This window comes from Echinops telfairi, unplaced genomic scaffold (assembly GCF_000313985.2).
Source record: "Echinops telfairi isolate 266 unplaced genomic scaffold, ASM31398v2 ScPeMD7_3509;HRSCAF=4178, whole genome shotgun sequence".
Classification (NCBI taxonomy): domain Eukaryota; kingdom Metazoa; phylum Chordata; class Mammalia; order Afrosoricida; family Tenrecidae; genus Echinops; species Echinops telfairi.
The window spans coordinates 17,474,024-17,498,497 of record NW_022107407.1 but is presented as its reverse complement, the minus strand read 5'-3'; the positions used below and the strand labels follow the sequence as shown (position 1 = coordinate 17,498,497).

General features: G+C 34.8%; 1 protein-coding gene across 3 annotated transcripts in view; it reads right to left on the bottom strand.

Moving 5' to 3' along the window:
- Positions 1-24,474, bottom strand: part of STXBP5L (syntaxin binding protein 5L) — a 372,896-nt gene that overhangs the window by 177,000 nt on the left and 171,422 nt on the right. For all 3 annotated transcript variants that reach the window (XM_045294276.1, XM_004709789.4, XM_004709790.3), the window contains exons 9-10: positions 13,976-14,054; positions 4,782-4,936 (exon numbers count right to left, since the gene is read on the bottom strand). In XM_045294276.1, coding sequence (XP_045150211.1) covers positions 4,782-4,936; positions 13,976-14,054 — 234 coding nt within the window. The remainder of the gene's footprint in view (positions 1-4,781; positions 4,937-13,975; positions 14,055-24,474) is intronic.

Below are 24,474 nucleotides of genomic sequence, written 5' to 3'. Positions count from 1 at the left end.
AAAAGCGTCCTGGAGAAAACTGGGTATAGTTAAATCTAGGTGTGAAACGAAAAAATCTGAATATAGAAGCTACATTAAGGTAATCATCTTCTCTTAAAAATAGATTGAAGTACTAGATGTCACAAATGATTCAGTAACATTAGCATTTTAATAAATGTATTGTTTAATATGTATAACATTTACCACTATACAATTATAAGGACAAAATCCCCATGTTTCCTAAAATTTTAAAATGTATAATACAGAACAGTACATATTGTAGGTAATAATTTGTATAAAATAATTATATAAAAAGGAGACAGTGTGAAAATGTAACGGGCTTCAAAAAGTTCATGGAAAAAAGATGAAGTTACCATGAAGAGACAGTTCACCCAAATAGTCATTCAGATGGCCAACAAACAGGAAGAGATGCTTGTAATTACTAGCCATCTGAGAGATACAAGTAAAAACAACAATGGAGTACCACTTCAAGCCAGGATTGATAGCAAAGTTCAATAAAACAAAGGATAACAAATGCTGGCAAGAGTGCAGAGAGATTGGAACCTTCATACATTGTTGGTGGCACTGAAAAACTGTGTAACTATTGTGGAAAGTGGCATGGCATTTTCTCAAACAATTGGGAAAGGAATACCATATAAGTCAGCAAGTCCTTCACTTGAAATTACTCTAAAGAAATAAGAGCCATAGAACAAACAGTTAGAACCACACCCATGTTCATCATAGCACTATTCACAATAGCAAGAAGATGAAAATAATCTAAATGCCTATCAGTGGAAGAATGGATAAATAAACTTTGATCCATACAAATAATGGAATACTATTACCGGTACATATTGCTTAAAATAACGATGAAACTGAAATGCTTCATGGTATGGTTGGATTGGAGAACATTATGCTGTTATGTTAGTCAATCATGAAAGGGGAAGGGCAAATATGATATGATATTACTGTTAGAAAAGGAAAAATCAAGACAAAGATTTTCATATCAAAAGAAAGAGACTTTGATGGTTACCAGCAGTAGGAGGAGGAGGGAAGCAAGGAGAAGCAGCAGACTAGAAGGTAGATAGATGCTAACTTGTTTGAAGGGGGGAGGGGAGAAGAGAAAAAAGGGAGGTTTGATAAATTGTTTAAATTTGAATACAAAAGTGATCATTTGAAATGTAAACCCACACCTAATTTACACAAAAGAAAGGAAAAATGGGATTTAAAGATGATGGAATTTTTCCAAGAAACTTCTGAGGTCTTCTCTATATATATAGATTATATTGTGGAGCATCCTTAAGAAAATTAGTAACTGGCTATTTTTGGATGAGCACTGAAAAACCTTTCACTGTAAAGTATTTTATTTGTAGGAGTTCTTTTTTAATGGCCATTTTTAATGCATTACTGTTTTAATTAGAAACAGTTATTAAAATACACTTAAATTTTACTGAATATATTTAAACTTCTGCCTCTAACTCTTATAAATAAAAAATCCTATATTTTGGGAGAACTGATAGGAACGATGACTGTATAGCTCCATTTGAAGGGAATGAACATCAGAATTTTCGGTGAATGGGTTAATTGGATGGCAAGTTATGGCAAAAAAACCCTCCATAATAATGATAATAATAATCATAATATATAACTCATCAAGGGCTCAGGGAGATGGCATAGTGGTGATAAGGGAGAGCTTGTATCAAGGAGTTCAAGAAAAAAGAAAATGGATTGTGAATGATGATGGCAACAATTGTACAACTACACCTGATCTAATGGAACTATGAATTGTAATAATATCTGTAAGAACTCCCAATAAAATGTTCAAATAAATTTTAAAATGGAAAAAGAGTTCTGCATTTATTACTGCCTCTCTGAAAAAAAGAACAATTTATATATGTGGCTTAGAAGTGAGCAGCCATGCTTCTAGTACACTTATAATTTATTGAACATAACTATAAATTATCCTAACTTCTCTACTGATGTGCAGAAATTGATACACAGATATTGTTTGATTTGGCAGTTATACATTCATAGTTTCTTTTGATAGCCTATTTTTAACAAAATTTATTGTAAATTAAGTCGGAGTTTACATTATAGATCATCAGCTTTATATTCAACAGCTTAAATTACTAATTGAACATCCTAGTAGTTTACCCTTCACCCACCCCTTGATTACTTTTCTCCCTCTTATGGACTATCTTCCATTTTGCCCAAGTTAACACTCATCAACACTCCAAGCCATTGCTTTATTTTCCCTCCCTTGCCTTCCCTGCCATGAAAATCTTTAGTCTCTTCCTTTTGGTATAAAAATTGTTACCTTATTTTTACCCCCTTATAACCGTGGCCTCATGTAATATTTGTCTTTTTGTGATTGACTAATTTCACTTAGCATTAATAATGTTCTACAGGTCCTTCCATGGCATAAGGTGATTCATGGATTCATCATTGTTTTTCAGTGACACATAGTATTCCATTGTGTGTAGGTAACAGGGTTTCTGGATCTCTTTTTCTACCAATGGGCATTTTGATTGTTTCCATCTTCCTGGTATTGTGAAGAGTGCTACATTGAAGACGAGTGTGCATATGTCTGTTTGTGGTATGACTCTTACTTCTTTAGGATGTACATCTAGCAGAGTGATCACTAGATCATGTGGAATGTCTACTTCTAGTTGTTTGAGGTAGCACCATATTGCTTTTCACAATGGTTACATATATTTAAAATCCCAACAGCAGTGTATGAGGGTTCTTATTTCTCTGAAGCCTCTCCAGCATGTTACTTTTTGGGTTTCTTTTTAAACATAGTTGTCATTCTCAGTTGTAAAGCAGTATCATACCATCATTTTGATTTGCATCTCCCAGTGATTGGGAGGATATTTCTCCATATGATTGCTGGCCATTTGGAGGTCATCTTTGTTGAATTGTCTGTTCTTGTCCTTTGACCACTTTCTAATTGTAGCCCATCATCTTCCTCTAGACTATTAATAGGAAGCATTTACCTAAGCTTAGCTTTTGTCCCTCTTTTCTTCCTAAATTCTTTAATCATTCATTCTTTTAACACCAGAGAACATCCATATTCTGATAATTTATGAGTAAATATTGTAAGGTTTTTTTTCCCTATTTTTCTGGAGTCTAAACAATTTCATTAACTCAAAATCAGACTTATCTTTCCCCCCTTCCAAAAACTACTATTTTTAAAAAAAAGCCTGTTTTTGCCAAATCATTTCTGATTCCTTGGGATACTATAGGACAAATAAACCATAAGGTTTCCAAGACTGTAATCTTTATGGGATCAAATTAGCATATCTTTCACCCATGGAGATGCTGGTGGGTCCCAAACTATGGAGATGCTGGTGGGTCCAAAACTCTGATGTTTAGGTTAGCTGCTGAGTGCTTAATCACTGCACCACCAGGGCTTCTTCACATCTATCAGATCATTTCCTAATCAAGCTATTCGTCTAGTACAGTGGTTATTTTCCTTTTTTTCTTTACAGGCAGCACCCCACTTTAGGCCTTGACCATTTTAAATATACATGTTTTCCAGGTGAAATTTGGAATTTCAGATTACAATATCTTTCTCTCCCACCCTATACATATACTTCTTTTAGGCAAATCTTGCTAAAACACTGCTTTCTTGCATCCTAATAATTCTTTTAAAATTTTTTCTCTGTAACTCCTTATTTTCAAACATCCCCAAACGCTATTAAGTTTCATTATAATGTTACTTAACTCTGTACTGATATTCTCAACAAGAACCTTTAATAATGAAGTCATAGAAATACCTGACAAATACTTTTTTTATTAACAGTCCCTGTCCCAAGGGACTGTATAAACAAAGTGCTAATTGATGGTTACTTCATGCCAATTTATCCTATCTTACTGGGTAACTTAAAACAAAATAGCATATTCAATGTTAAAGCTATATCTTATGTATCTTCATAGAGTAGTGTTTTCACTTTGGCCTTCTAATAATTGTGTGTACGGGTGTCAATATTATCATCCTCTTTCTGTAAGTCATAAATCAAACTCATAAATACAGATTGTTTCCCAATTACATAGTTTATAAGATGCAAAACTAAATCATTAAGCCAAATATTCTGTTATCAAGTCCAGTGCTCTTTCCCCTATATATTAATGTTCTCTTTTAATAATTCAGTAATGTATATACATATTGTATTGTTTCAATCACAAACTCGTATTTCCTTTTTTTATATTTTTGTCCTTCTTGAATTTTATATTTTATTATTCAAAGCTTACAGCTCACATAAAGATTTGGTTTTTATGTTCACAAAGAGTCAATTTATTGACTTCTAACTATACTCAAAATTGAAATAAATCACTAACCACACACCAGCAATCCTAGAGTAATCAGAGGTGCTGCAGTCACATCTGATGCAAAACAGATGTGAAACAGATGTGACTGCAGCACCACCAGAGTTCCAGATCACTGATATCAGGTAAGTGCTTTAACTTTGATTGGCTTTGGAATGGAATGGGTGGAGCTGGACTAGGAGACCCCAATTTCCCCAATGATCTTACCCTGGACCCCTAACAGATCTCCCCAGCTCAGCTTCCACCATCCTTGTCAAAGTTTAAAGCACTTACCTGGCATTAGAACCCTGAAATTCCATCAGTGCTGCACCTACATCTGTCTTACTTCCAGTTTCTCAAGTAGGCACAATTGCAGAACCTGCAGCTCACATTGTTGCACCAGGTAAACTGCCAAAACTGAAAATACTTTAGCTTAATATTGTTAGGAATTTGTTACGCAACATTGCATTAATAGTTCCACTTTAGCTACTTACCATTTGGATAGGGTGTTTCACATAAAGTTAGAAATTCAACAATGGGATGATCCATTTCAAGTACTGTAATTGCTTTTCCATGCATGATAGTTAAACTTGGTCTTCTGCACGCTTTGTCATAGGACAGTCCACCAGAAAATATAATGAATGGCTCACTATATAGGAGAAAAAGTTAATGAGACCAAGAGATCATTTAAGGTGACATAAAGTCACAGGATTAAACCTGTGGGCATTGTATACTCAATGTTTATTATCACACTACTTTTTCACTAAGTATTACCCTCATTTTACAAATGAAACTAAGTAACAATTAGGTGGCAAAACCAAAATAAAAATTATGATCAATCAGACGCCAAAGTCTGTGCTTCTAAACACTCGTTTGCATTGCCCCTAACAATGTTGTTGGTGTCAGGTGATGTTGAATTGAGTTGATTCACAGACAGTCAAGTGATGGAATCAAACTACCTCATGGGTGTCTAGAGTGTAGTCTTTATGAAAGCAGGCTTCATGCCTTCTCTCATGGAGCAGCCCAATGGCACTTACACACCAAAGTTGTGGTTGGCAGCTGAGTATTTAACTGTTGTGCCACCAAGGTTCCTTTCTCTCATAACAAATAGCTAGAACCTACTGAGGTCTTATCAAGTAGCCACTACTGTGTTATGTGTATAAATAAAGTAAATTGTATGTAGTCCTCACAACACTGATGAGGAAAATACTGTTAGCCCCATTTTATAAAAGAGATTCATGAAGGTTAAGTAACTTGCTTAGGAACAACCAACTAATGAGATGGATTCAAACCTAGATTCCAAGGCCTATAGTTTTGATTTCTAGTTTAATATTTTTCAAACCGTTGAATATAATTTTTTTGAAAAAAGTATATTTTTAAAAAATTGAACAGCTTCACAAGCATTTGAAAATCATATCATGCTAAATATTAAAAATTCTGAGAAATCTTATAAAGCTTATCCTTTTAAATGCATAATTTCTCAAATTTTTCAAAAATGTATTTGACTACAATTGTTTCCTATATCTCCCATCCCTTATGATTACCATTAGTGATTAAATAAACACAATTTGGTAAATGCTATACTACACTAAGCTGTCTGCTTTACTAAATACAAATATATCCATTAAGGGATACTTATCAAATAGATTCTTAAGAAGAAACAAATCATATCATTGACAATATATTCACACAAGAAAAATTTAATAAAAAGGAACGATTAACAATACAGAACAAATTGTATGAATTTCTCGAAGACATTATGCTGAGTAAAAGAAGATAGTCTCCAAGGTTACATACTATATGTATTGATATGACATTCTCAAAGATCACATACTAAAAGAGTTTATATTGTATGTATTGATATACTATTATATTAACATTCTTATGACTTTCTCAAAAGACAAAAATAGTGATAAAAGCAGATTATTGTTTGCCAAGGGTTATGAGTGAAAATGTTACTATAAGAAGATAGCAAAAAGGTGTTTTTGAGCTAATGGAAACATTCTATAATTCAGACTGTGATGGTGGTTAGATATGAACACATAAAAATGTTGTCTTATAAAGGCGACAGATGATGCCATAAATTGTGTAACATAATAAAAATGCAATACTAGCATTACTTGAGTATACATGTTCTTTCAGGCACTGTGTAAATCAGTTTATGCACACTGAAAACAATTATTTAAGGAGCCCTGGTTGTGCTGTCGGTTTGTATTGAAGTGCTTCCCACCAACTGCTTCATGGGACAAAGATAAAGGTATCCTGCTCCCCTAAAGACTTACAGCCTTGTAGACCCTACATAGGGTTGTAATGAGTTGAAATTCATCCGATGGCAGTGGGTATATCATATATATTTTTTAGTCCTGTAATTTTAGTCTTACTCCAGTAAGAAAGCTATTATTATTACCCTTACTTTAGAGTGCATATGAGACTTGGGAAAGTTAACCACATATGAAACCTTATCAGTAGGGTGGCCATTATAGGAAGGGATTAGAAGACTAACAGAAAGTGATTTTCATGTTCTATAGGGAACATGATTTTTCAAGTAATATTGCTGTTGTTAGTGTCATAGAATTAATTATGGCTCATAGAGACCTATGTAGTAAAGAATAACACATTGCCTGGTCCTGTGCTATCCTCATATTTCATTGACAGTCTTCCTCTTTTTCACTGACCCTCTACTTTACCAAGCATGACGTCCCTGTCCAGGAACTGGTCACTTGATAACATGTTCAAAACTCGTGAGGCAAAGTGTCATCATCCACCATTTCAAGGAGAATTCTGGCTGTACTTATTCAAAGACAGATTTGTTTGTTCTTCTGGCATATCATAGTATTTTCCATATTCTTTCCAAATATCATAATCCAAATATATCAATTTTCCTGTGTTACTTACTCATTGTTCAACTTTCACATGCATATGAGGCAATTGAAAATAACCTGATTTGGTTCAAGTGCAGTTTAGTCCTTAAGTGGTCTTATGCAGCAGATTTGCTCGATGCAATAAATCATTTGATCTCCTGACTGCTGATTCCATAGGCACTGATTATGTATTCAAGTAAAATAAAATCTTTGACAATCTCAGTCCTTTCTCTTTTTATTGTGTTGTTGTCTATTGAGCCAGTTGTATGTGTTTTTGGTTTCTTGACATTGCGTTTCAATTCATACAAAAAACTGCAGTCTTAGATCTCCATCAACAAGCACTTCAAATCTTCCTTGCTTTCAGCAAGCAAAGTTGTTATTTCCACATGGCAGGTTGTGAATAAGCTTTCTCTAAACTTGATACCCCAGTCTACTTTATGCAATCCAGTTTCTCAGATTATTTGCTTAATGTACAGATTAAATAAATGTGATAAAGGATACAACCCTGATGCACAACTTTCCTGTTTTTAAAACCTCTCAGTATATCCTTGTTATAATCAAACAACTGTCTCTTAGTTCATGTACAGGTTCCACAGGGGCATAATGAAGTCTTCTGGAATTCCTATCCTTTTCAATATCATTTGTTATGATCTACACAGTTGAATACCTTCATATAGTCAATAAAATACAAGTAAAGATATTTCTGGTATTCTGTGCTCTGAGCCAAGAGCCATTTGGCATCAGCAATGATATAACTCATGTCATGTCTTCTAAATTCAGCTTGAATTTCTGGTAGCTCTCTGTTGATGTACTGCTACAAACAAGTCTTGAATTATCTTCTGGAAAAATGTTACTTTCACATGTTATTTATGATATTGTTTATTAATTTTTGCATTCTGTTGGGTAACATTTTTTTACAATAGGCACAAATATAGATTTCTTTCAGCTGGGTAGCTAGGTAGCTGGCTGTCAAATTTCTTAATATAGACAACTGAGTGCTTCCAGTGCTTCATTTGCTTATCGAAACATTTCAATTGATATTCTGTCAGTTTCTGGAGCCTTGTTTTTGCTAATGCCTTCTGTGCAGGTTAGACTTCTTTCTCCACTAACATTGGTATTTGATCATATGGTACATCTTGAATTGGCTGAACACTGACCAATTCTTTTTGGTGCAGTGACTATCTATTCTTCCTATCTTTTTTTGATGCTTCCTACATCATTTGATATTTTATCCATGGAATCCTTCAATATTACAATTTGAGGCTTGAGCTTTGTGGAGGTTTTTTTTCAGCTTCAGATAGTCTGAGTGTGTTTTTTTTCTTTTTGGTTTTTTAACTCCAGGTCTTCATATATTTCATTACAATACACAATCTTGTTTTATGGAGCAGCCCTTTAAATTTTTCTGCTCAGCTCTTTTACTTCACCATTTCTTCCATTTGCTTCTGCTATTCTACATTCAACAGCAAGTTTCAGAGTCTTTACTGGCATCCACCTCGGTCTTTTCTTTTCTGTAATTTTCATGAAGTTTTGCTGTCTTTATGTTCTTGATATCATCTCACAGCTCATCATATCTGCTATCATTAGTGTTCTATGCTTCAAATCTGTTCTTGAGATAATTTCTAAAATTCAGATGGGATATACTCAAGGTCATAGTTCAAATCTTGTGAACTTGTTTTAATTTGTTGTTGTTGTTGTTAGGTACCATCAAGTTGCTCCAACTCATAGCAACCCTACGTACAACAGAATGAAACACTGCCTGATCCTGTGCCATCCTCTCAGTCGTTCTTATGTTCGAACCCATAGTTGCAGCAACTGTGTCAATTCATTTTGTCAAGGATCTTCCTCTTTTGCTGTCCTTCAACTTCACCAAGCATGATATCCTTCTCCATTGACTAGTCTCTTCTGATAACATGTCCAAAGAAAATGAGAAAACGTCTCATCATCCTTGCCTCTAAGATGCATTATGGCTGTACTTCTTCAAGCCAGATTTGTTTGTTCTTCTGGCAGTTCATGGTACTTCTGATATTCTTCACCGGCATCATAAATCAGATGAATCGACTCTTCTTTGGTTTTCCTTTTTCAGTATCCAATTTTCACATGCATATTAAATAATTAAAAATACCACGGGTTGGGTCAAGCACAACTTAGCCTTCAATGTAACAACCTTGCTTTTCATAAATTTAAAGAGTGTAGCGGATGTACACAAAGCAATATGTCATTTAATCTCCCAACAGTTGCTTCCATGATCATTGATTGTGGATCTGGGAAGAAATCCTTGACCACTTCAGTCTTTTATCCATTTGTCATGATGTTGCCTATTGGTCCAGTTGTAAGGATTCGGGTTGTCTTTACATTGAGTTATAATCCATACTGACAGCTGAAATCCCTCATATTCATCAGAAAGCACTTCAAATCTTCCTCCCTGTTTTAATTTAGCTAAATAAAATTAAAACAAGTCTGTGCAAGTAATAGCGGTAAAGAAATAAATATTTCACTGTTGAAGAGGATAAAAAAATTAAACCTTGAGGAAATCTTGGTTGGAATTCTAATAGGAAAATAGATGATGAGGGAGCGATGATTACTAAGTGAATGATTATTACTCCCTGCGATTGTAAACTAAGTCTGTGAACATCTGGTCAGAGATAAAGCTAAGCAGAAAACATACATGTGCTTACATGTGCTACCTATACTTTCAATTAAGAGGTCTTATTGCTAGAAAAACCCTGTCTTTGGTTCATGCTTCTCTCACAGCCATCCTAATTTTTTACTTCACAAAGTTTCTGTTCTGTATTAGACAGATTAGACATGGTATAGAGATACTTATTCTCATTTCCACACTGTAGCTTTGTTTTCTGTGGAATACCTTTCAGTGCTTTTAAACACAAGATCCTCACCCAGCTCACCTTTCTTTGGGTTTGAATCTTGGAGTTCAGAGCTATGAAATCACTGCTTATAGAGGTGATTCTTATAATGTGATAGTAAATATAACTAAAAATACAGTATACTAAAGAACAAAAGTAAATGCGGTGATCAACAATATATGATTACTTTATTATAGAAACCTGATTAATTACTTCTATGCAAAATTATATTATCAATTAATAATCCAATTCATGAGGAGTAGTTGAATAATTTTAACAACGTGGAATACCATGGTTCTGATGATGACCACAATAAAAATAGCAACTTTTACTTATTAAGAAACCCACTATGTACCACTGTCCAAATTTATGACTTTACATGTATCATTCATTATTTCATTTAATCCTCACAAGCATCTGATGAGATAGGTATAGCTGTTATTTGCTGATGAAGAAATAAGTTTATACAAAGTGAATTAAAATGATCAAGGCCACCTAGCTATCTTATTCTAATGCCAGTTACTTTAATATAATTTTACACTACCTTAACTTCAGTTTCTGATTCCTGATATACCTTTTCTTTTTTCCTTTCCATTTCCTTGTCTATTATCATCCTATTGTCCTTTAATTCTCACTTGGACATCTTTTCCAAAGAATTCACAAATCTCTCTCTTCACTGTTCTCTCCATAATTTCAAAGTTGGACCCTGTGCCCTTTTCTTTGCTTCCATAGCATAGCTTTATCAAAGCACCCCAAATATATAGAAATTATTAGTTGATAGTTTTGCTTCTGCTACTGCAAACCAAACCAATAGCCACTGAGTCAACCTGACTCATAGAAATCCTCCAGGACAGAATTGAGCTGCTCCTTAAGTGTTTGAAGGCTATGAATCCTTGCTGGAAGAGATAGCCTAATCTTTCACCCTCAGAATGACTGACTGAGTCAAACTGCTGACTTTGCAGTTAGCAGCAGCCCAATGCATAACTATACTACCAAGCCTTTGATTCTGCTACTCGGCCATAATAAATCCAAAGGCAGCCACTAATCTCTTCCAGTTTAGCATAGTAAATAAATTATGCAATGTGTGGTATACTTTAATATATATTTTACTAACTGAACTAAAATAAATTCTCTTAAGGACTTCACAGAAATGTGTGTTAAAAAACTTCTGAGTCAAAAAATAGGAGTAAGAAAGTCCATAGATAACATACATTATCATAGAAAAGGCTTTTATACTTTCACCAGAACCCATTTAATTTTATCTTGACCTTCAATTTTCTTATAGAAAATAAATACTAGATACTAGTTGATAACATAGTAAAATCTGTAAAAAGAATTTATAACCAGAAAGAGAGAAACAAATTCACAAATGGAAAAAAAGAAAAAAGCTACAAGTACATAGAAATAGTTTATACTGGCTCCATATATCATTAGTCCTTGGAGAATGCCACTCTGTAACTGATGTAAATAATGATGAACCTGGAGTTACAGGCAAAGTTTAAATTATGCATAATGTTTTAAGCAGGTAAAAGCATATGAAACTATTTATATTTTCTTCTTTAATGATTAAGTTTGAAAGTTTTAATTTTAACTCTACTTGAGTATTTTAAAACCCTGGTCACTTTCACTAGTTCATGGTAATATTATATTAGGCTGAAGAGGTATTGCAATATATAAGCTGGTTAGAAATTACTATCATCTTACAATATTGAAAGTTTGAAAAACAGGTATAACCTAATATTATGTACACCAATGCTTCCAGGAAAGTACTTCATTTTAAGTTTATAATTGTGCTGCTATGGTTTAAGTGTTGGGTTGCTGACTACAAGGTCAAATATCCCACCACTCTGAGGGAGACTTTGTTTTCTTACTAAGATTGGCAATCTCATTAGAGTTTAAAATCTAAGCAATGATGACAGTGAAAGTCATAAATCCATTTACAGAACCTTTACGTGGACTAAGCCACTATTGAATTCCCTTGATTCATTTACCAAAGATGTTAATACTTTTGTGCTCAGAGTGCATTAGATGGTATATTACTGCAGATATAATTAGGCTAAAATATAATACCATAGCATTTGTTCCCCCTCTTGAACCATTTTTAACTAAACTGGATTCTATAAAGAAGAATGTGGTATCAGGCTGGCAGATAGGCTTATTAAGAAGCCACAGTATGCAGATGAAACATCTTTGTTTGCTGAAAGTGACAAGGACTTGAAGGACTTGCTGAGGAAGAACAAGGATTATAGCCTTCAGCATGGATTACAATGCAATGTAATGAAAACCAGTCTTCACAACTGCACCAATACCAACACCATGACAAATGGAGAAAAGATTGAAGTTGTCAAGGATTTTGTCTTGTTTGGATCTACAATCAATGCTCATGGAAACAGCAGTTAAGAGATCAAAAGATGAATTGCATTGTATAAATTTGCTTCATGGGGTCTCTTTAAAGTGAAAAGCAAGTATTTTACTTTGGTGACTACAGTGTGCTTGATCCAAGCCAGGATAGTTTCAATCTCCTCTTATGCATAAGAAAAACAAAAGAAGAATTGATGCATTTAAATTGTGAGGCTGGTGAAGAATATTGAAAGTACCATGAACTACCAAAAGAACAAATAAATCTGTCTTGGAAGGAGTATACTCAAAAGGCTCCTTAGAGGTAAGAATGGCAAGACTTTGTCTCATATACTTTGAACAGGTTATCAGGAGAGACCAATCCTTGGAGAAGGACTTCATGCTTGGAAAAGTAATGGGAAGTGAAAAGGAAGTAGACCCTCAACCAGATGAATTGTCACAGTGGCTGCAACTATGGGCTCAACTATAAGAGCAATTGTGAGGATGGCCCAGGGTCAGGTGCTGTTTCATTCTCTTGCATGTAGGTTGCTATGAGTTGGAGCTGACTCAATAGCACCTAAGAACAACAACACTAAGTTTTTATTAATGTCTGCTTTCTTTTGGTTTTATGATTTTGTGTGTTTTATTTTGTTGTTGGGATCTTTTTCATACGATTTTCTTTATATGCTATGTAGGATGGGTAAAACTGGAGAATCAATAACTGGATGAAGAGTTAATTAAGCAGGGGAAATTGGAGGGAAATGGGGAGCTAATAATAATGGATAGAATGAAAAATGTTGTAGAATTGATTGTGGTGATAAATACATAGCTCTTTTTAATACATTTAAATCACTGAATTATATGGTATGTGAATTATAGGACAATAAGACTGTTAAAAAACATTTATATTTCTGAACCCTTAAAAATTGTTTCTATGAGTCAGAATAAACTCAATTGGCAGTAAATTTGATGGTTTGGGAATTAAAGTAAGATTATATAATTTACAGTTGAAATATAGTTAAAATTTAGGCAGGGTTTGTTATATAATAACAGATCAGAGTATTGGTACAAATAATTATTGCAAGTAAAAGGAACATTGTTGATGCATAGGATATATGCAAGATAAACGCATAGGCAACTATATGCAAGATAAAATTTACTTTATTGAAATTTTGTATCATAAATTTAGTACTCTTTTACTGTGTAATATGCATAACTGTTTCTCTCTCCAACTCAGAATGTAAGGACCTAAGATACAGAAAGTTAGTTATGTATCTAACTCTTCCATATGTAATACCAGAAGGTACACAGTTTTTACTTAATAAATATTAGCTGAATGATTGCTACATATAATATACATGGCCTAAGAGCCATATACTGCTAAAATTAATATATTTAATACTCATATGAATACTCTCAAGTATTTAAACATAATTAACAGCTGTTGCTTGTATTATTCATAATAATGATCATCAGCAAAATATATTGAGTCATTGGAAATCAGTTATTTTTATTGTAGAATATTTAGTTAACTATATATAATTATGTTCAACTTTAATATAAAACATTAACAGCTATCTGCCTTCCTTCCTCTTTTCTTACATATATCCCCAAAGTAAAAGTGCTTACCTGTTTCTACAGGTCTTGTATTCTACTTTAAGAATTGGTTTACAAGATTCAGATTTCTTTCCTTCTCTTTGACTTTTTCCTAAGGAAAGTAAAAGATTTTATTATGGGAACCAATCACAATGGTCTAAATATAATGCCCTCCCTGGGGGATGGGCAACAGAAATGTGGGTGAAGGGAGACAGCGGTTGGTGTAAGACATGAAAAAAAATTATAAAATTTCAAGAATTTATGAGGGATGGTGAAAAAATGAGGTAATACGAAGGACTCAAGTAGAAAGAAAATGTTTTCAAGATGATGATGGCAACATATCTACAATTGTGCTTGACACAATGGATGATGTATGGTTTGATAAGAGCTCTAAGAGCCCCCAATAAAATTGTTTTTTAAAAGATTTTATTAAATATCATTTAAAGTACTCTCTTCTATAAGAATTAAAAATAAATAAATGAAAGAAATATACATAAAAATATGTATGAGCATTTGTTGTAATGTCCCTTTATACATCCTAACATTTTGTTGAATTTGCAAACTGCTTTAGAGTTCTAACATTTGATACATAATCAATTAAGCTATTTGTAAAATTATTCTTTTCTTTGCCTTGCATTCTCTATATACGAATCTAATACAATTTAAAGCTATTGTTTTAATTATTTACATATGAAGATAAAATCAGTAATTTCAGAATTGAAGACACAGTGCACATATTTTTCTGCACAATGAAATATTTTACTGTGAACATCTATACTATATTTAAATGCTTATGTGCACAATAAATAAGCATATCTATGCAGAAAGCACATAATAAACAATCAAAATCATTCCATTTTTATCACCTTCATTTAATAACATGTCTATTAGACAAGAAACAGATTGTATATTTCATAATTAAAAAATAACTAATGATATTTTCTATTTTCATAAACTAAAAATAATAGTTTCTTACAGGAAAGAATTGTTCTGTTTAGACTCTAGTCTCTAAATACAGTTGTTTTTAGACACACATATAGAGAAAAATGTCTTTTAAGTTTTCAGAATACTGCTGTTAATTGTTTGAGTTGGCTCCTCTTCATGATGACCTTACGTATGGAAGAACAAAACATTCCAAGTCCTGAGTCATCGTCACTGTCTCTGATATATCTGCGCCTATGTGGGCTATTTTGTCAAACTCGTTCATTGGGTGTTTCCACGTTTTTCCCTGACTCTACAAGCTATGATCACTAGAAAAGGACATCATGATAGTTTTATAATAGTACAGCTAAAACCAAATATGATGTTTTATTTAATTTGTATAAATGGCATAAAATCATCATACAATCTACCCATAGCATCTTATCTAAAATTGCCCTTTGTTTCTCTCAGTATACATAACTAAAACCATCAATAATACAATACTGACCATAATAATTCACATTTTTTTTAAAAGTGCTTATAACATATAACATTGCTCTGGAACTCACTCTGGATGGAGATTTTAGGGATAATCTCCAGATGGCTGGTTAGAGTAATGAAATGGGAGTAAAAAGACTGAAGGACACAGCCAAAAGAGAGACCTTTTCCCCTCAGTTGATGGATACCTCCATCTCTCTGTCTTTTTCACTCAGTGCTTCGCCTCTAATTGCCAAACTAGTAGCTGGCCCAAATAGCCTATGGGGGAGCTTCAAATATTCATGGAAAAATCAAAAGATAATGGAGTTTTTTCACAAACTTGTTGAAGCTCCGCCTCATATGTTCAATTGTTTGTGTATATGAAATCAGATAATATCTTTAAGTCAACATATGTTAATGCTATCATGTAATAATTTCTAAAGCAGAATTAGTCATAATTCATAATTTGGGGGTAAAATTTTTCTGCTTTGATTCTATTAAGAGTCCACTAGTAATTAAAACCTATTCAAATATATTGTGTAAAATATCAACAACTGCATTTATTACTACTCAGACTATTTCAGATACCAAAATCAAACCAAATCTACTGCAGAGTTGATTCAAACTATAAGTTGTATAGTGTTCTAAGGCTTTAAATCTTTGTGGGAGCAATTGTCTCATCTTTCACCTGCAGAGCAGCTGGTGGGTTTGAAGTCAGCCAAGGCTTGCCCCGCATGGCCTCCAGAGCTTCTTACACTAGAGTAATAGGCCACCAAAATACGTAAAATTTGGTAGATTGTATGAAATCAATACAAAATGGCAACCTAATGTACTATAAACAAGTAAATAATAGACAGAGTATTATAGGAGTTGGGAATAAAAGTATTGTTCCCTTTAGGATAGCCTTCCTATGTAGTTACAGATATTTCCTATAAGCTAGGTTGAATACGAATGGAAAATTTGGGTATGAGGGCCTGAGAAAAAGGAAAAATGGGTGCAGAGTCTCAAGGGAAGACACATACAGTGAACCCTCGTTTATCACAGTTAATCGGTTCTAGACCCTACCGTGATAAATGAAATTCCGCGAAGTAGGATTCCTTATTTGTAAATCAAATATTTTCGTAGTTAGAGCATAGAGGACATGAAAAAACACCCTTTAGTCACCATTACACTCGTATTACCCAATTTATTAAACGAAAAAGGGAAAATACAGTAAAACATTTTGGACGTTACAATTATCATTTATTATTTATTATATTATTTATGGCATCAAGCGTGTACAGTATGAGCCAATCAGTGGCAGTAATGACAGAGCATGCGCTGTTACGCAAAAACCGCGATAGAGTGAAGCCGTGGAAGTCGAAGCGCGAGGGTTCACTGTAGAACAGTTTGGCCAGATTTTAAAAGTTCAGGTAGGGTGATAGGGGAAATAAAAATATGTGCTGTAAATCCCTACACCTATGATTATCATTCCATTTGGAAATGGGTTTTATTGGGTATGTAAATGAGGCAGTATTAGTATAGAATGTAGATTAAGTCAATCTCTTAGACTATAAAACAAACAATAAAAGAACAATAAGCAAGTGACAAGGAAGCAGAGATGGGGAAAGAGAGTTGTCACACCACATGAAAATTATTAAAATCAAACAGAAACTGAGAATAAACAAGGCTATTTACCCAGAACAGAAAAAGTCTTCAGAATCCAGTCTTTTAAACTGTGAGAAGATAAATCTCTATTTTTGAAAGCATTACTTGTCAAATTTTGTTATAAAAGAACTAGATAACTAAGTCGGTATGGGCAAAAATATCACTAATCCTTATTAGTGATACGTTTATTTTGAGGCATTAACAAGGCACCATGGCAGAGATGTCCAGAATGCAAATGAAAACTTTTAACTAAAGGGTAGGTTAAGATTAGTGCTACTCAAGTATATTTTATAAGGAATGTGTCTGTGTTAAATCATCAACATATTCTCATGAAAGTGTTTGCATTATTGTTCCTTAAATACTGATAGGACTGTAGTGATATCTCCTCCCTTCTTTCATTCTGCTATTGTAAGTCCTGCTCCCTTTTGTCATGCATAGTCAATTTCAGATTATCGATCCTATTGATCTTTTAAAAAATAAAACAACTTTTGTCTATAACAATTTTCTCTATTGTTTGCTACTTTTTAATTTCATTGATCGTCATAAATTCCTTCCTTCTAACTACTTTGGTCTTACTTTACTTTTCTTTATCTATTTTCCTTTGGGAGAATTATTTATTTTTTGTATTTGTCAGCATTTTCTCTTCATATATATTTGTATTCTTTTATTAGGTTCACGCATGCTTGTATTTATTGTATATTCCTAATAAATTGACCCTTGAGTCCTTCTTAATGGCTTCTTAATCTCTATTAACACTGAAGTCTGTTTTGTTTGATTAGTACAGTCACTCAAGCTCTCGTCATTGCTGTTTTGGTGACAATTTTCCCATAATTATTACTTTACTATTGTAGTTATTTCCTTAGACCAATACAGCTTTGCTCCCAGACATCTCCTTGAATTGTTATTTGCCAAATATAATGCACATGTTTTTTATTCCTATATGTTACAGGTCGAATAATGCATTATTTACATACATTCTTTTTTTCATACATTCTTTTATACACTTACTTTTTAAATTAATAAAGAGAAGAATGTTCACTTAAACTATATTTTGTGCTTACATAATAACCCTTAGTGGCTCCATTTTTTATTTATTTGCTTATTATCTCTATATATGTATGTATATATTTGAATTATCATGTGTGGTCACTTTTAATCTGAAGAGTTTCCTTTAACACTTTTATTTGAAGGCAGGTTTGTTAGCAACAAATTACCTCAGCTTTCGTTTATCTAGAAAATTTTAATCTTGCATTTATTTTTGAATGATAGTTTTGCCAGATATAGGATTATTGATTGGCAGCTTTTCTTTGAACAATTTGAATATATTATTCCACTTTTTTTTAATTGGCTTTCATTGTTTCTGCTGAGAAGTCAATTACACATCTTATTGGTATTTCCTTGTAGGTAGAATCTTTTTTTTTTCTTGCAGCTTTCAAAGTTTCCTCATTTTCTTTGTTGTGTTCAGCATTTGTTGGGTTTTCTGGATATGTTTATCAATTTGGGGAATTTTCAGATACTTGCAGTGAATATTTTTTCTACTCCTCTCCTCTCCTTCAAGAAGCTCATCATGCACATGTTGATATACTTAATGGGGTCCCATGTTTTGCTTGACTCTCTTATTTCTCATTTTTCATTCTTTGTTCTTCAGGTTGGATTATCTTTAGCATTCTTTCTTTAAGTTCAGATATTTTTGTCCTGTCAGTTTCAATCTACTCATGAGTCTCTCTAGGGATTGGATTTTTTTTTCTTCAGTTATTGTACTTACTAAACTCAAGAATTTCTGTTTGGTTAATTTTCATCTTTTCAGTAATATTTTCTATTTGATGCAGCATAACCATTAAACCTCACTGTATTTCTTCAATCATGACTTCTTTGAACTCTATAAATATGTTTATAATGGCTATTTTGAAGTCTTTTTTTGATAAATTGGACATGTCCATATTCTTAAAGGTATTTTCTGTTGCTTGCTTTTTTATGATGTCTGAGTCATACTTTCCTATTTCTTTCTATGCCTCATATTTTTTTGAGGCAAACTGGATATTTTGGGTAATTATTATAGATTCCCATACTTTAAGGATTATTATTTCTTTTTATGTTATTAAATTATTTTAGCAAAGCTAATTTCCTCTCCTACAATACTAAGTCCTGTTATTGCTACTCTGGGGAGGCGGGGTGGGGGTGAGGGGTATCTTTGGTTATGCCCACAGATGCCCTATGGTGAATGTGATCTGGGTAGGGCTCTCTTCTACTTTCCCTGACCACACTCAACTGTTAGATTCCATTAATCACCAGCTAATTTCTCAATTGTTTTCAACAAATCCTAAGGCATAAATTATCCTACCAAAGAATCCATATCATATCAAGGTGCTTTTGGAGAAATATTTTCTGAGAGTAATATTTGATAATGGTTTCTACCATCAATGTTCCTCCCAGCTGACTTTTTCTCTGGTTTGCTCCTGAAAACGACCTGGTATATTATTTAGCATGGATCTTGAATATCCTCCTAATAGACTTTCACTAAAACTTCCACTTATCCTTGAATTTCTGCTTATTTTGTTGTTGTTGCAAATGAAGGCAGTTCCTTCATGAAGAGTTTGGAGCTGTTTCATGATATGCATCACTCCACCAACAGGCAAAGTCTCTGAGAAGTGCACTGGAGCTGGTGGTGGGAATAAGGGATCGAAATCTTCTCTTGGAATGACATTTCCTTTCTAAAAGATGAAAACTTAGTGGACAGGGAGCAGCAGCTGGAGGTCCTTTCAGCTTGGCTTTCCTGGCATGAAAACATCACCTCATGAGCCACAGCTACAGTGACCAAAGCCCCAATCTTTTCAGCATGCAGTGCCCAAGGTAGAGCCTCCATTCCATGACTGAGAGTTGGGCAGCAGAAGCGAGCCCACATTTCTCAACCACACTCACCTGGGACTTTGTCTCAGCAACAGGATGAGAAATGCTGACAACCTGCTCCTTCCAGGAAGAAAGCCTTCTCTGACTGGGACTGATGGGAGAAGGAGCCCTGTGTTCTTGACTGAAGAAGTCTGGAGTGGAGTCTTCACTTCACTGAGCTGGGAGTGGGGAGAGAGGGAGTGGTTTGGGTTCAAGTACCACAGACTTTTGCTTTCTTATCAATTTTTCATAGGGTTTTCTTGAATAGGTGCTTCTTCATTTGTTGTTAGACCTTAGAACCATTTCCAGAGCTTTCAGAGATTGTGGGATTTTCAAATTAGTTTACATCAGAATCATCGGGATTAAGTCAGAACTACTTACATTGTCATGCCAGAAATTGACCATCTATTATTGTTGATGTTTGTGTTTTTATATATTCTGAATATAATTACTTTCCTAGAATGTGGCTTTTAAAATATTCTCAAAACGCTGCTTTTTCATTCTCTTATCAGTGTCTTTTTCAGAGCAAAAAACACGTTTTCATAAGGATCAATTTCATTTATTTATTTTATGAATCTTACTTTTGTTGTCAAAAGTTTGGGAAATATGTTGCCATTCTTTTATTTATTTATTTATTTTAATATATCATATCCAATTGTTTCTACACTGTTAAAATTCTCTTAAATGATTTGCATCTGTACCTTTGTCAATTAGCAGTTGACTATCTGTGTACAGGTCTGTTTCTGGGCTCTCCTTTATTTTTCGTTGTCTATTGCTTTGCTAATTCCATTGTTTCTTGATGCATACCATTTAGTAACACTAGAAATTGAGTATTGTGATTCTCATGCTTTATTCTTTTTCAGAATTATTATGGCTATTCTAGTTATTTTATCTCTCCATATGAATTTTAGAATCAACTATTTAAAATCTTGCTAAAAGTTTGGTTGGAATTGCATTGAATCTATAGGTTAAATGAAAGAAAATCAACATCTTAAGTACTTTGAGTATTCCAACTCCTAAAGACAGTTTATCTCTTATTTATTTAGTTCTTTTGTCTTTCTACCTAGATCCTACACACCTTTATGTTCAATTTTTACTTAACAATTTCTTGTTTCTTTTTTTGTGTATTGTTCTTGTGGTTGTAAAGGTACGGTTTATCCTGTGTAGGGGGGATAGGTGTGGGTGAGAAGGTAGGGTTCGGTTCAATCTCTGGCATTTTCTGGGGGACGCTTGACCCACTTTGCCAGAAGACTGGGTGAGGAGGCTGTGGGACTCGCTGGGGAGGGGGAGGAGGAGGAGGAGGAGGAGGAGGAAGGGGATAGCTAGCTCTGTGGCCCTTCCCTGGCTTCACCAGACCAAGAGCTTCATGGTGGGGAGGGGTTACAGAGTCTGTGAAGGGTGGAGGAGGAGTCGGTTCAGCCCAGGTGAGATGGGGGCAGGGGTTGGCGAGTTCCTGGGGGTGGGGGGGACTCATGAACTGGAAGGAGTCCACTTCCTCTGCCCTGCTCAGCCGCCTCTATCTCTCCATACTGCCAATCAAAGAGAGGGGTGAGGGGTGGAGCGAGTCCCTTGTAGTCCGGCCCAGCAGGAACGGCCAAAGGAGCTTCCAGGGCCTCAGAGCTGTGTGGAGGGCCCCCTGGTGGGGCTAGATGCCACTGCAGCGCTGCGCAAGCCACCCCCAAGAGCCCAGAGGTCCCCACCCCACCCCAGCCAGACCTGGTGCCTTGATGCCCCCGCCCCCCCACCTCAGCTGGGACAGTACAGAGAAGGGTCTTGGTTTCCTCCCCTCCCCTCTCCTCCTTAGGCTCCTGAATTCATTGCCCTTAAATCTTGCTTTTCTCTGGATTTCTGTTTGGGGATTTTTTTTCCCCTTTCTTTCTTCCTTTGTGTCTGTCTGGTTTCCCCATCTGTCTCCACCTCTCCTTCCCCTTGTCTTTTTCGCCGTCTCTGTCCCTCTTTCTTCTCTCATCCTCAAAGTTCTCTGTCTATTCGGGCCTCTTCCCCATCCCCCCTACCCCACACCTCCAGCCCCTCCCTCTTTGGTCTCCTTTTCGATATGCCAAACCAATTTTGGGTCAAGTGCATTTAACGAGAACAAAACAAAAGGCTCATAACAACAAGAACGTTTCAGAAAAAAACAAAAAGTTTTTAAAAAATTGTTGAGTCAAAAAAACAAAGAAATTAAGATTTCTTGGGGGAAAAATTTTAATTTCAACTATCACATGTTCCTTGAAGGCATTCTGGTATATGATCAGTATTTTTCTGACATAACTTTGCTAAAGTCACTTAATAGTTCATGGAGGGTTTTTTTGGTAGTTATTTTATATTCTCTTTATAAACAAACAGAATTTGTGAATCATGTCTGTTTATTTCTGAAAGGTCAGTGGTTTGATACCACCAGTGGTTCTGAGGGAGAGAGATAGGCTATTTTTCTCCTATAAATTCAACAGTTACAGTCTCAGAAGCCCACAGGGGCAGTTCTACCCTGTCTTATAAAGTCAAGCTGAGTCAGCATCAACTCAATTGTTTTTAGTTTGGTGTGGCTTTTATTTCAATTTTCATGACTTATCGCACTAACTAGAACGTCTAGCACAGCCGTGAAAGGCAATTGCATCCAGTGAATCTATAGGTTAAATTCAAAAGGGAAGAGAATACATTCTTGTCTTATTCCCCAACCTACAGGAGAAAGCACACAACTTTTCAGTATTAAATAAAATATTAACTCTATTTAAAAATAATATTATTTATTAGATTCATAAAATCCCTTCCTATTCCTCACTGACTGAGAGTTTTAATTTTAAATAATTGTTGAATTTATTTAATATCTTTGTCTAAATCAATATTTTTCAAATTGAGTGATGCCATCCTCTGAGGGGTGCTAAAGTGATTGAGGCGGTGCTACAAAAGCAGATGCCCATACTTTATCCTGGATTATGGGGAATAGTACAAGCATTTCTAATTGCTGATGGGGGGGAGTGCTGAGTTTTGGGGTTCTCTTTTTTTCTCTGAAAAGGGGGTGGTAGACCAAATAACCTGTGATCTAAATCTATTGAAATAATTGCATGAAGATCCTCATTCAGTCCATTAAGTTGAATTACATAGACTAATTTTTGAATGTTGAACTAGCCTTCTGTTCCTGCTGTGAAATCCATGTATTGTGAGATAGTACTCTTTTGCTAACATTTTGTTGCATATTCCTACAAATATGCTTGTGAAGATATTGCCTCCACTTTTCCTGTAATGCCTTTATTTGTTGTTGTTGCTAGGTTCCATGGAGTCACTTGCAATTCGTAATAACCCTATGTGCAACACAACTAATGCCTTTATTTACTCTGATTTTAAAATAATGTTGGTCTCATACAATGGCTGGAGAAGGGTTGCCTTCCATCCTATTTTCTGTAATAGATTGTGCAAACATTGTTATCTTTGTTCTTTACATCTTTAGTAGAATTTGTCACTGAAACCAAATGGACTTAGATTTGGGGGGTGGGGGGAAGGGGCACTTTCTAAAGTACAAATTCAACTTCTTTAAAAGAAAAAAGCCCAGGCTTTAATATTACCTATTCCTTATTGTGAAAGTTCTAAATCTTCCATTTGTTTCATGAAAGTAGTCAAATTAATGGAGATCAGAGTTTTTCATGATATTCCCTTTTTGCTATGTATCCTTGAGTTGGTTCTGACTCATAGTGACCCTATGTACAACTGGATGAAACAGTGGCCCGTCTTTCCCTATCCTCAAAATCAATCCTATGTTTAAGCCCATTTTTGCAGTCACCAGGTCAATACATCTCACTGAGGATCTTCCTTTTTTCTAACCCTCTATTTGACCACACATGATGTCCTTTCACAGGGACTGAGCTCCCTTAATAATATGTTCAAAGTATATAAGGCAAAGTATCATCATCCTTGCCTCTAAGGAGCATTCTGTCTGTACTTTGAAAATACAGATTGTTTTTTCTTCTGGAAGTCCATGGATATTTAAATATTCTTTGCTAACACCATAATTCAAAATCATCAATTCTTCTTCAGTTTTCCTATTCATTGTCCTGCTTTCCCTTGCTCCTGGGGTGATTGAAAATACCACACCTTGGATCAGGTGCATCTTAGTTCTCCTCAAGGTGACATCATTGCTCTTGAATACTTTAAAGAAGTCTTTTGCACAAAGATTTGCCTACTGTAACACATTGTGGAATTTTTTTAAATGAAATTCTTGGTAACTTTTATATTTTCTGTTTATCATTGGGAACTCTGGTTGCATAGTGGTTACAGGTTGGGCTGCATATGCAAAGGTAAGCTGTTCAAAACCACCAGCCACTTTGTGAGCGAAAGATGGGACTTCCCATTCCCATTAACAGTTACTGTCTCAGAACTCACAGGGGCAGATCTAATCCTGCCCAATAGGGTCACTATGAGTTGATGTGGTAGTTATATAATCTGTTGTCAATTTGAGACTTAAGAGTGAAAGGGTGGAGTTTTGCCTGTCAATCAGGTCGCAACTTGATGGCCTCATTTGAAGGCACTAAGGAGATAAATAACTCTCTGGGGGTGAGGACATGCTCTCTCTCACGGGGAGACATTCCTGATAAAAGACACATGGAGCT